At 42.3% G+C, this 14,179-nt stretch overlaps 1 protein-coding gene across 1 annotated transcript in view; it reads left to right on the top strand.

Moving 5' to 3' along the window:
* Positions 1-1,235: 1,235 nt before the first annotated feature.
* The window catches only part of SLC17A8 (solute carrier family 17 member 8), a 40,229-nt gene continuing 27,285 nt past the window's right edge, over positions 1,236-14,179 (top strand). Inside the window, exon 1 of the mRNA XM_043491522.1 lies at positions 1,236-1,906. Within this exon, the coding sequence (XP_043347457.1) occupies positions 1,806-1,906 (101 nt within the window). The 5' untranslated portion in view covers positions 1,236-1,805. The remainder of the gene's footprint in view (positions 1,907-14,179) is intronic.

Here is a 14,179-nt window from a genome sequence, read left to right as displayed (position 1 = left end):
ATTTTTTTCGGTAAAAGATGTCTAATTAATGGCAAAGGAAGCACATACCTTATATGAATATGAAGGTTAAAAAAAGCTCATCTCAGATTACTGACTGGCCTTTTAACAACTGAGTGAGACTCTGTCTTCCAAGAGGTATCTTCTCCACCAACTATGAGAGAAGTTTTTGAGGCATTCCATGACTTGCCTCAGAGATTATGGGCCTTTAGTCATCATTTGGCACCTAGAGGCTTTAATAGAGATCAGGGTCCCATTGTGCTAGTCATTGTACAAAGAGTGAGAGAGAGAGAGAGTGCCTGCTCCAAAGAGCTTACCGCCTAAATAGACAAGACCAGACGTAGGACAGGAGGGGAAACAGAGGTACGGAGAAGTGAGGTGACTTGCTTAAGGTCATATAGCAGGTCCATGACACATCTGGGAATTGAAGTTGAACTTGGATCTCCTGAGTCCCAGACCATTGCCCTGTCCATTTTGACCACACTGCCTTTTGTGCTACTCTTTAAACGTGGGCAAGATCTAATCTGGAAGTTAATTCCCTGTCTGCCGATCATCTGATTCGGCATCTACCATCAGTCACAGAGGCTGCTTATTTAACTTTATATCTCGAGGGACCAGGGGAATCTTGGAAAGTATAAATCCACCTATTTTCCTATTGATTGTGAATTCAAAACCAGGAGAGTTTTGGGTCTCCCCACCCCACCATCACCAGGAAAGCAAAATATACTGGCAGCATCCCAGCACCAATCAAAAAGAGGCAACATTTTTGCCTTTATTTCCATAACCAAAGCTTGACAACTAAGGCCTTGCCAAAATCCAGGCTGCCTCAGGCCACCCCAGCTCAATGCCCACAATATGCAGGCGTTAGGGATTTGCCAGGTAGTTGCATTTTTACAAGAGCTTTTGTTAAAAGTCTGAACTCAATGCTAGAAAAGACATTTTGTCCTAGCAAAGCCATGCTGAGTGGGAAAGGGTCATCTCCCTCATCCTCTTTGCCTGTAAATTGGGTTAATTCTTTATTTTTATTTTAACACAATTTTTCATTGCCTGTTCAAAGAGCAGCACTTTAGAACTCTTCTGCATCTGCCTGCCTGAGGCCCTAGTGATATCAATAATAAATGATATGTCTTGGAAAGACATTTCTGAGCCCAGATCAGGCAGGTGCATGTGGGTAGGAGGTTTATATGGACCGGGGGATAAACAGTGACTGGGAACTGTAGCCTGTAATTCCCATCCTGCATCAGAGAGAACTTGTAAATGTTTAATAAACTTTGCTTCTTCCCGTTGCTTTGGATGAGATCCTATTAATAAATTTGAGTGGCTTGAGGACAGGTTTTGTGTCCGTTACTATAGCATCACCTTGCATAGGATCTCAGCATGAGAGAGGCAGCGGGAGGAGAGAGGGAGGGAGAATGAGACTGAGCAAGCCAGCGTAAGGTGCAGCAACAGCACCAGGTCCAGAAATACAAACCTCAGCATCTCCAGCTCCTCCAGCTGTAGCCCTTTGGACTAGCCTCCTTCTTGCCAGGTGCCAGCCCCTATAGCACATACACAGTGGAGCTGCAGCAATTTTGCTGCTGAGTCCTTACTACTTAGAAGATTTCACACAGGAGCTCTGCCTGTCTGACTTTCTTGTTCTGGAGGATCTGCATTGAATTTTGCCTTCTGAGCTACTTTCTAGACCAACTGGTTGTTGTCCCAGAGATCAACAAAGTGACTAACAGGGACCCCCAAGTTTGAAAACAGCAACTATGACTGCAGCAGTGAATAACTGTTAAACAAAAGGATTTATTTAGAAGACAGACAAGATGCCTTTTGAAGGGTTTAGTTCACTGAAAGACAGATTTTTGAAACCAGGAAAGGAAGAGGTGAAGACCACTGTTAGTGACTCTCTGGGGAATCTGCAAAGGTAAAATCTTATGGAAACATCCAAGAGGGATTCATATTTTGTTCTAGTTAAAGAAATGTTAGGGTTCTGTTTATTAAAAAGGAAAGATGTGAAGAAAAATCTGTTAAGGTTGCAGAAAAAATAGCTGAGCACACATGAGAAGATACAAACGTTAGCAAATAAAATAATGTTACAGCATTGAGTCTATATAGACTATAAAGTATGTTATGCTGAACAAGAGTTGAAAGTAAATTTATGAAACATTACTCTAGTGTTATGTAGAGCATGAAAAAGGACCACAGTTAAACACAGTTTTAAATATTTAATGGAAATGATTTCTATTTTTGGTTTGCATGAGAAATGATGATCATTGTGCAAATTACGACATGCAAACTGTATGGGTAGATGTTTAAAAAGATTTAGGGTAAAATTTTCAAAAATACCCAGTTGATTTAGAAGCCTAGTGACTTTCAACGAGATTTAGGCTCCTAAATTGCCTAGGTACTCCTGAAAATTTTATCCTTGATCAATAACAGAAAAGCCATCCAGTGAAAATCGTGTGTGTGTGTGTGTGTGTGTGTGTGTGTGTGTGTGTATTTTAGCTAGGGCAAACAGGAGTTTGAAAGACAGAAAAGAGAATCGGAGGTTTATTAGGGGCAGGAAAAAAAAGTTCACCATTTTCACCTTAATTTGGAAGTTTAAAATAAAACAAAAGCTTGAACATTTTTACTTTTGAATAATAATTAAAAAAAAAAAAAACTATACACACAAAGGAATCAAATTGATAAGTAAAGAGAAACATGGATATTAGTACAAAATAGTATTATTATCAGTAAAGGCCTCTATCCTGCAAACCTTTACACACACGCTAACTTTAAAGACACGGATAGTTCTATTGACTTCATTTATTTATATATTTTATGCATAATAAAGTGCCAATAACTTCAATGGTCCTACTCACATGCTTAATGTTTAAGCACATACTTAAATGTTTGTAAGATCAGGCCACTGTTTACAATTTAATTTATTTTTAATTTATTTTATTCTATTCAATTGATATGTGCTTTTACATACAAAGATCAAATTTATGCTTTTTAGTTTTGGGAGTGCTGGTCCAGGTATAATTCTTGGTGCATCTATGCTTGTCTTCTATTCAGAGAAAGGGGGAAAAAATGAATTCATTTATATTACATTGTGGTACATATATGCAGAAGAGTGGGAGAGAATGCTTTTTTTTAAGGAGCCACTAATATATCTCTTGCTATAGTGAGGACTTCTACACCAGGGGTGGGCAAACTTTTTGGCCCGAGGGCCACATCGGGTTGCAAAACTGTACGGAGGGCCGGGTAGGGAAGGCTGTGCCTCCCCAAATAGCCTGGCTCCCACCCCCTATCCGCCCCCTCCCACTTCCCGCCCCCCCTCAGAACTCCTGACCCAACCAACTCCTCCCTGCTCCCTGTCCCCTGATTGTCCCGACCCCATCCACACTCCTGTCCCCCAGACAGACCTCCCGGGACTCCCATGCCTATCCAACCCCCCCACGAACCTCTGCCCCCAGACAGGCCCCCTGGGACTTCCATACCTATCCAATTTCCGCTGTTCCCTGTCCCCTGACTGTTCCCTGGCACTCTCTGCCCCTTATTCAACCCGCCCACTCCCCGCCCCCTTACCATGCTGCTCAGAGCAGCAGGAGCTCACCGCCTGGCCAGAGCCAGCCACAGCGCCCACGCTGCCCAGCAGGAGTGACGGGCCAGAGCACTGGCAGTGCAGCGCGCTGAGGCTGCGGGAGAGGGGGCACAGCGGGGGAGGAGCCGGGGGCTAGCCTCCCCGGCTGGGAACTCAGGGGCCAGGCAGGACGGTCCCATGGGCCAGATTTGGCCCGTGGGCCATAGTTTGCCCACCTTTGTTCTACACCTTGTAAACACACTGCAGCATACTCAAGAGTATTTATTCCCTGGATAGTTTCTCCTGAAGTTTTCTCCATCTTTTATACAAAGCCAGGCATTTGCTTTTTGACGTGCAAGATATATAAACAGTACGTACACACACACACACACACTCACACTCACACTCAACCAAGGAGCGTGGTTGTACAACTAAATCACAAGTCATTTTGCTGTGAATCCTGCTGGTCCATATGAACAAACGTACTTAGGGTTTATAGTGTAACATTCAGGTGGCCTATCCATGTGGCTTGTTGGCAGTGCATTTGGTTGCCATGTGGAAAACTCACTCAAGCTTAGAATTGTCTTTGTTACCCAAATGTTGCTGAACTCTAATAAAAGCTGGCAAACTGGTTCAAATACCCATCAGTAGGAACTGGTCTCAAGCTTTGCCCAGAACTTGTTGTGAGCCAAACCAAGCCCTATTTGAGGTAGAGAAAAGTCTGTTAGACTTTTTCTTTTTTAAATGTTCACATGCTTCTGCCCTTCCCAATTTTAATGCCAAGGGTGAATACAATGCAAGGCTATTCTCATTGTGTCTACAACCAGGCCCAAACCAAGAAGCATTGAAAGTTTAATGACAAAATCTGTTCTTGGGAGATCTGGAGCCCAAACTAGTTTGTTTATGTTTGAAAAAGTTCTGTAAACTATTAAAACATAGCTGTTTACTTGAGGTTCACCCACAGCTATTTAAAACAGAAACTAAAAATATGAACTTTGCTTTTATGATGGTAATTGTGCTGGGCCAAATTCAACCTTGACTTTGTTCCCCATCCAACCACACTGACTTCAACAGTATGTAAATCAGCACAGAATATTACACATTTTCTAATATTTGGTTGATGACTGATTACAGGTTGCTATTTAGCCCTGTAGAAAAAATTACAGGCATTGGAAAATATGATGGGTTAAAGGTGTGATTTTTTTTTTCCAAAATAATTGTATAAACGGTATTCTTCTACTTGCCATTCAAATATTTTAAAATGATCCTTGCAATTTAAGATCCATTGATCCAATAATTCCCTCCTGTGTGATCTTATGGAAGCTCAAGTTGCTGTTTGTCATAGGATGACCAGATGTCCCGTTTTTAAAGGGATAGTCCATTTTGGGGGACTTTTTCTTAAATAGACCCCTATTGCCCTCCCCACCCGTGTCCAGTTTTTTCCACAGTTGCTATCTGGTAACCCTAGCTTGTCATCAGTTGGAATAACTTAGCTAGAGGTTTTAGAAATTGCTTTAACCATTCCAATTTACAGCAAGTTTAAAGTGCAATAATAGCACATTCTTGATTAGCCTAATATAATGGGTCACCTGAAATTCATTCAGCTGATTTTGGATTTGGATTAATGGGTGTTGAGGCCAGGATTCTGCAGGCTTTTCTGCATTTCCCAGGAAAACAGGCTTTCTCCTGCAAAACTTCTAAACTCTGCAGACGTATGCGCTTAAGGATTTCGGTGTAGAAAACATACGCTACAGCACAATCTCAGGACTTGTATATCATGAGGATCTTGGCTGTCTTTGAGCAGCCACTTGTGTAGCTGCACCCCTAGTTTAGACAACCAAATCTACTATTGTGCCACTCCGTGTAGTTTACCCCTGCTTGAAACGGGGTAAACTGCTGTGTTGCAAATCACAGTTTGCATAGCGTTTGCCTGTCTACACTAAGGTTTTTGCATTGGGGCTGCTATTTCAAGAGTTGGCCATCAATGACTAGAACCTGGGCAAATCCCGAGTGATTGAACAAGACCTCAGAAGGTGTGTTCATCTTTGGATAAATGAGGGTTTTAGTTGACTGATATTTGAATCCTTGAGGTTACACTGAATCTGCTAATTCTTGCTGCCATGATGAAACTGATGAGTGTGTTGGGGATGGTTAATGAAGTTAAAGAGAAAGATGTGAGATTTGAATGTTGTGTAATTGTCTCATGTTGCTACAGCCCCCTTGTATCAGGTAATGGTTATTCTGAAATGTATCAATCTGATCTAATTTATTGTAGATATTTATAATTTTTCCATCACTATAACATCTATGCAATTTTAAATAATTAAAAAATGAAACTGTTTAAATTTTGCTCTATCCTTGTATGTAATTGCCTATCTTTGCCAAATGTGGTTTAGTTTCTACACCAAAATTAATTAAATACAGTGAGGTGAAGGTGCACTTACTCTAAAAATTATTTTGTTAGTAATTTTGGGACTTTTTAAAAGTTCATTCAGGCTGTTTAATCAGTAGTTTTAGTATGAAAAATCCAAAGACCTTGTTCAAGATGAAAGCAAATGACTAGAGAAAGCAGCAAAGGATAAACGAGTACCGTGTCTATGAACACTAAATATAGGAGCTCTACTGAAGTTCTGTTTTGAATAGATTTTCAAATATTTAGTGTATGAACTTTAAGGTGGGATACATATATCCTTAAAATTCCCAGGTGGATTGTGTCCAAAAGTTTAGATGGCTATCTGCGGGGTAGATGAATGTGTAATAAATCTGAAAGTCTGTGGATAATGTCCCTGAGAAGTACGCACACACTAAAAGGGGACATTTCTGAACATCTAAAACTAATCCTTCATAAATGATGAAAATAAGAAGGCTTGTAGGAAAATCCAAGAGACTTTTGTATAGTAAGTCTGACCTATCCTGGCAAATGCATCCCAGCATGCAGCATTAAGCTCTCCTCTGGCTTGGACCCATGTGCAGACCCAGTCGAGAGGAGTGGAACCTTCCCACAGGAGAGGAGATGTGGAGTGTTCTTTGCTTGCTCCTCTCCCCATATGGGACTACCTACCTGTATGGAAGAAGTGAGTGAAGCCTAAGGCCTGAGGCTCTGCATGGGGAGTGGTAGGGCAGAAGACAAGGCAAGATAAGACTGCTGAAGGGGTGAAAGATTGGCAATCCCTCAAGAAGAAACATGATCAGATTCGAAGATAAATAATTTACAGTGCACAACCGGAAATAGCCTTAAAATCCAGGGGCTGTGGAGAGAGTGGCCATGCATGCCAGGTGGCCATAAATGTTTTTTAAACAAAGCCCTATTTTAAATTATTATTGTAACCACCATTTTGTTTTCTTGTTTCTGAATTTTAGGAAGTACCAGTGTAAAAAGGGCGAGCAAGTGTGTGAGGCCATGCCTTGTGGAGATCTGTTCATCCGTGCTTGATGTCCAAATGTTCATTCTCATATTTTATTTTTCAGAACTTAATACCAAAAAGAAAAAAAAACAGTGTGAAGGGCAAAGAAATGGCATGTTATACAGGATGATCATGGCCTGTATGAGCACAGGTGAAACAATGTCCTATAGCACTCTGTTCAAATTAAACTAGACAAAATTGCATGTATTCTGAAGCATCTTGCAATATGCCTCAGATGTAAGGCATACACATTTTTAATTGGGTTACTATGCTATAAGGGAGATTTGAATATTCGACCTATACCTTCTTAGGTCCCAGTCCAGCTCTCATTGAAGTCTATAGTAAAATTGTGACTCAGTGGAAGCAATACTGGGCCCAAGGTCCTAGTTTTCCTGGTTCACCAAGCACCACTTTTAACACCAAGTCTTGGGTCAGAGGAATGTTTTCATGTCTATGTGCATTGTCAGTCAGCTGAAAATGTATAAGTGTGAACAGATGTTTCAGCTTTGCACAATCATCTCATCTATGCCAGCTGCCCAAAATGCTCTTGTTACTTAAAACCTTACTTCTTCCAAGAAAGTGGAGCGAGAGGCAGGCAAAAATAAATTAAAGAACAGTTCTTTGAAATATTTACTTTGTTCATCAATAACTTCTGAGTTAGATTGTCAAAGGAAGATAATTACATACTTTGGCTTACTAATTACATATTTTGGCTTACTAATAACTACTTTTACATAACAGCAGTCTTAATAATTTAACCTTTTCACTTTCTATGGTTGTTTACTTCTGGCATTTCACTCAGCTTGGACAATGAAACCAGATGGATCAATTTCACTTTTACGTACAATTTCCCCAAAGAAAAAAAGTAATTAAAACCAGTTGCTTAAAGGGCAAACCAACCCACACAAACCCTTAAAAGCAAGAAACTGTCCATTGAATGTGTCCTCTTGTAATATATCTTAATTTGCACCCATTACTTTCGCTGACAAACTCTGATCCTTTGTCTATAAGTCCAACATTTATACATCCCACATTCTTTGTGATAGTACTATAAAATGAAATTTTAACTCCAACCTCATCAAGATGTCTTAGAAATCCATGCAGTGGCAGACCGTATGATATGTTGTTTATGATGTGAGGAAGTCTGAGGCTGGGGTTAAACTTTTGTGTTACAGTGAAAACATGAGACATACAGCGTGTGATGTATCAGTTAGCATTGTCATTGCAAAGTGTAAAGACTTCAGAGCTTTTAAATGAAATCTCATGTTTGAAAGGATATAGTAAAATCAATAGGAAACTGCTAAATCTATTATTTTTGCATTATGGATTTGCACAGTCTTTTGCGTGGGACACTACCTGCTGGTTAGGGAGGGATGGTAGGTTACAATTATAGTGGTCAGGAGGATGTTATGCTTAAGGCATTACAGCTCTCCCAGGATGCTTCAGCTAGCTACAGGTAGATCAGCTGGAGACAGCCCAACTGCATGTGCTCTGGCAAGATTTCTCTGAATCTGATTTCAGTGTGGTAATGGAATAGAATCACTCAGTACTGTTACAGCTATGGTGCTGTTAAAGCTTTGGCAGGACTGAAGGTTCAAAAGGGGCCTTGAATTTCTTCCAAGATTTAAATGTGTTGTTTCTAGAACAGCTTTTCTGCCACACACCCAGCTAAGAGATGCTATGGAGGTTCCACTGGCAGACAGCTATATTTTAATTGTGTTGGAAAAACAGCTTCATATTGTCCATATAAGTGACAAAACCATTTCTTTTAAATGAGCCTAAAATAATCAGGAAACAAAATCATCATTTAAATACAAAATATGTAAGATCTGCAATGGCTTTGTTCAGGAATCTCCACTTTTTAAAACTCTGAATTCTACTTTTGTGTCTATTGAAAGCAGGGGGGAAAACGCCTGCTTCTGATCAAGTTTAGTAACTTTTGAGAAGAAATGAGTATTTAAAAAAATGTAGCAAGCTATAGTTAAGTCTAAGTTGCTTTGTGCCAGCAGGATGGCCCTCAGCACAGTTTTGTGTGTGAAATTATTTCTGTTTTAATCATATCCCATAATTACAGCGGTTATTTAGACTGTGAGTAAATAGTTCTGACAAGCCCCTAAAGGCTACGGAATGGTGTAAATTAGCCATTTCTTAAGCAACCAGACCAACATCACTGTGACATCTTATCAGAGAATTATGTGAAAACCAAAACTTTTTTTTTTTTTTTTTTTTTTTACTGTTTTATATGAACGAACATCAGCCAAGGGTGAATGTGACTATACAGCAGGAGATATTAACAAGGGAAAATAGTGATGTACTGCAAATATGCTACAGGCCGGGTACCTGGAAGAAGGAAATAACTAGCTCTTATCAGAAAAAGTTAAACCATTTCATAACCTTGCAAAGCAGTTCAGTCTTCCTCGGAGTTAATAAGTAATTCTGCTCATCATTTCACAGCGATAAAATCCTTCTATAGTAATTCCTCAGCAGATGCAAAGAGAGTCGCATTCTGAGTCTGTCATTTCAAAGCTGATTTCCAGGTGACAAATAACATAAACTGAAAGGCTTTGTAATGCAAGGGCTGTCTAAGGGCTCCAGGCTTCATTGGATTAAGCACATGCTTAAGTGTATGAATTGGCTATTGACTTCAATGTGGATATTCGTATGTTCAAAGTTGATCATGCTTTTAAGTGTTTTGATGAATTGAGGCCTACGGCCCAGATGCACAATTTTAAAGGAATGAATAAAAAGTTAATGTTGGGAAAGGAAAAATTTAGCTTATGTACAGAGAGTGCACTTAAAGTTCATTCTGCTCTTAAGGTTACTACCAGTTCTACCAGCGACATTCTTGTAGATTGGGCATGATGAATATGAAATGCATAACCACAGAAAAATGAACTTGCTGTGAAAAGACAAGAACCTAGATTGTTATGCTAGTTGGTTTTGCAACTTTTTAGTTTTGTTAAAATGAAAATTCTTGCTTAGCTAGACTTTAAGATTCAATTTTGCTATGTATAGTTTTATATTGGGTGAACAGCAAGAGATGCAGAGCTGTGATGAATCCCCCAAAGCAGAGATGCTTTTCCAAAGCTTATTCACACCTCTTCAGTCTGCAAAATGTGGTTGGAAATCTCACACTAACAGTATTTTTTTTTTCAATATTTCTAAAAAATCCTGCTTCTGGTTGGATTGGAAAGCAACGCCCTACATAACAGCATTGTCTAAATGTAAGAGATTTGACACATCTATTGCTAGGACCAGGAGTAGTATCAGAAGTAGGAGAGTGCTTTGAAAGGAATAATACTAACTATAATGATAGTTAATGTAAATACAATCAAGAGCTAAATGAGGTTTGGTTTTAAAGACATTTCTTTTATCAATAATTTAAGCTGAACAGGAAATGCTCTCATGTCTTAATGATTTCTGATAGGTGGGTGTCTTAGGGCAGTGCTTCCCAGAAATGGAGGATAGGCCGCCTTGGGGAAGAGAGGAAGACTTAGCCCCCAATCAGCTCCAACTCTCATTGCAAATGTGCTCACGTGATGACAGTTGAAGCAGCAGCTGGCTCCTTGAAAGTCACTCAACTTCCTTCCCTACTTCCACAATGACCCCTAAAGCAACAGGCCACAGGAACAGTTTGCATGTAGAGAACTAGTCTCTCACTGGCCCAAGGGAGCACATATAGTCTGGCCCCAGGCAGCCACCAATAGCTTCCTCTAAACCAGATAGTATGTTGCCTTCTAGTGAATGAGGATCCAGGAGGGAGAGACAAAGCAAACGAGCAGAGGAATAATAATTAGAATGCACATGCACACGACACACACATGCATGTAAAAGATGCAAAGGAAAAAGAAGGACTAGCGGCCAGGAGACAGAAAATGAGATTAGAGGCATGGTGCTAGAGCGTAATGTGAGGAAGCATAGTAGAGGGAGTCACATCTTCCAATCAATCCAGTACAATGGGGGCTCAGGAAAAGTCTGGGAACCACTAGGTTTAAGGAGATTTTTAAGTGGGCTGTAGAAGTGAACCTGTTACCACTAGCTCACTGGGTCAAATCCAGGCCAGGACAGTACATTGTTACTATTTAGTGGTGATTTATTGCCCAGTGTGAATGAAATTTCAATCTGGTTGCAGTGGACAGTGTTTACATCAGAAAATTTATCACCACAACAGGCAATTTCAGCAAAGAGGCTAAGACCAGGAGATTAAATTATTTTCTTACCCTTCAAAGCACGCTCAAGGCATGATATAGGAACAGTGAGGGAGAAGTTTGCACTGTCACTGCAGATGCTGGATCTTTCATGTGGATAAACAGAAGGCTTGGGAGTTCCAGGCTGCCAGTATGGCACTTTTCACCAGGACTGAGTTCACAGGAGTTCACTATTATTCTTTTCTAATACTTACATTCAGAGGTGAAAGTAAGCCGATATGGGCCGATACGGTGTACTGGTAAGAAAGTGGCTACCGGTATGGGCCGGTACACAGCTGACATTAAAGCGCTGTCGTGGCAGCGCTTTAAGCACCATACCGGCAGGGCTGCTGGGAGGGGGGGCACAAAAGGGGCAGCTGCCCCAGGGCCCGGTGATTTAAAAGAGCCCTGAGCCCTTTAAATCGTCACCAGAGTCCCGGGCGGTGTGGGCTGGGCAGTGCTGAAGGGCTGGCTGGGGGAGTCTGGCCCCAACCCCACCCTTCTGCCCGAGGCCCCACCCCTTCTGGGGTCCCAGAGCCACCCCCTCCAACCTTGCCCAGGACCTTGGCGACCCTGATTATTGGTAAGTACTTTGTTACTTTAACCCCTGCTTACGTTACTGAAGAACCCAGAGCCTCCATCAAGACAGGGGCCTCATGGTGTTAAGTGCTGTAAGCTGGAGCAGTCATTGCCCCGAAGAACTAATACTTCTGATAGCTATGAATTCATTAAGAAGAGATGATTGCACTAAATAAAGCGAAGTTGCTTTTGTCTGATCAAATAGGGGGATAAGAATTTATTAGAGCAGTGTCTCTCAACTGTTTGGTCATGACCCCTGAGGGGTCAGGAGGTGTTAACAATTGAAAGCAAAGAAAATCTTGCTTGCCCACTCATTCTTATCCTTCAAATTCTAGTATTCCGTCAACCTTTCAAAACATGCACACAAATAAATTATATAGGCTTATTGTTAGTATTGATACACTTTTTACTCTTACTTTTATAATACGTTCAAGGACGTCATGAACATTTTTGTTTTTGAATAAAGGGTTGCCCACCTGAAAATGCTGAGAGACACTGTATTAGAGCAATCTGAGTGTGCCCAGAAAGGTTGTTAATAAGAGATGTTACAACATTTTTATATTAAACAAATTGTGTTCCACTTGTATTGGGATGTTTTTGTAAATGCTGTCCAGATATTTGTATAATAGTGTAACCTGAATACTCTGCATGCCTCCCTTAAAAAAAAATTATTTGAAACTGAAACAGGCGCAGAGATCTGAATACCCCTCTGTCATTCTGTTTGAGAGTGCCAATCTCAGGGACAACTGTAAGAAAACAGGGCAGACACCCCAAGCAGGTGGTGCGTTCTATAATGAGTAGGGCCCTATCAAATTCACGGCCATGAAAAACGCGTCACGGTCTGTGAAATCTGGTCTCCCCATGAAATTTGGTCTTTTGTGTGCTTATACCTTATATTATAAAGATTTCACAGAGGAGACCAGCATTTGTCAAATTGGGGGTCCTGACCTCAAAGGGAGTTGCAGGGGGGGTCGCAAGATTATTTTAGGGGGTCACGGTATTGCCGTCCTTACTTCTGCTCTGCCTTTAGATCTAGTCAGCTGGAGATCAGAGGCTGCTGGCCAGGCGCCAATCTCTGAAGGCAGCACCCTGCCAGCAGCAGCACAGAAGTAAGGGTGGCGTTACCATACCAGACCACCCTTACCTCTGCGCTGCTGCCTTCAGAGCTGGGCAGCTGGAGAATGGCAGCTGCTAATGGAGGGCCCAGCTCTGCAGGCAGCAACACAGAAGTAAGGGTGGAAATACCCATGGGTGATGTGTCACATAGGCTGGGGAAGGCTTTGCCTTCCCAAACAGCTCAGCATGGACCTGCGTACACTCCTCCCTGAGTGAGCCACTTCCTGCTTGCCCTTCCCCCTGCCCCAGCCCAGGCAGGCTGCTCCTGTTCAGGGAAGCCAGCTGGGGTAGCTTGGACTTGGGGTGGCTGGGGGATCCCGGGTGCTGGGGCTGGATTGCCTGGTGCGGGGAGGGGGGCTGGAGGCGCTGGGGCCAGGAAGGGGGGCCATGAGCCCTATGCTTTGGGGGCCAGGGGAGCCCACCCTGTGCTCAGGGGGTGGGGCTGCATGCTGCCTGCCCTGCGCTCTGGGGTGGGCACACACTACCCACCCACCCTGTTCTCAGTGGCTGCACCGCTGGCCAACCTGCCTGGTGCTCTGGGGCTGGGGTGGCCGCAGGAAGGGGAAGGCTCCTGCGGGGGAAGGGGGCAGGTCCTCAGGTGGTGGGGTGGGGCCAGCTGGGGACTAGCCTCCCCCATCTGGCGGTTCACCAGCTGCCCATGGCAATACCATACCATGCCATCCTTACTTCTGCACTGCTGCTGGCTGCGGCTCTGCCTTCAGAGCTGAGCTCTCGGCCTGCAGCCACCGCTATCCAGCTGCCCAGCTCTGAAGGCAGTGCCCCTGCCAGCAGCAGCTCAGAAGTAAGGGTAGCAGTACCACAAACCCCCCCCCCACACACAATAACCTTGCGACCACCCCTACAACTCCTTTTTTGGTCAGGGCCCCTACAATTACGACACCATCTGTAAAATGGGGCTGCTAATACTCTCCTTCTGTATAGCACTTTGAGATCTATAGATAAAAAGAGCTTTGTGTGTGCTTTCAGTATAATTTAGAACATTTGGTAATTATAGTTAAACCAGAGAGCATTGACAACGTGGAGTTTATTTTCCTTTGTGGAGTTCGTTATTTCTGATAACCTCAGCACAGCTTCCATATTTGTGCTTGCAAACAGCAGTTGCATGAGCATCTGGCCAGTTAGATGTCCAACTACATGATGTGGGTCTGTGGACTTGGAAGGTTTCACATGCAAAAAATTTCAGGCAGCTTTTGAAGATCTAGCCCTTTAAAAGTATAACTGCTTTTTAATTCACTGCATTATAGCAAGAGTTGAATCTCTTCTATGGATTTAGTGTGTTGTGGCCGATTAGAGTGTGTTGCTGCCATGCACATATGAAAGAG

This window comes from Dermochelys coriacea, chromosome 1 (genome assembly GCF_009764565.3).
Source record: "Dermochelys coriacea isolate rDerCor1 chromosome 1, rDerCor1.pri.v4, whole genome shotgun sequence".
Lineage (NCBI taxonomy): Eukaryota > Metazoa > Chordata > Testudines > Dermochelyidae > Dermochelys > Dermochelys coriacea.
Note: the sequence above shows the minus strand (reverse complement) of the source record. Positions and strands in the feature narration are given on the sequence as shown.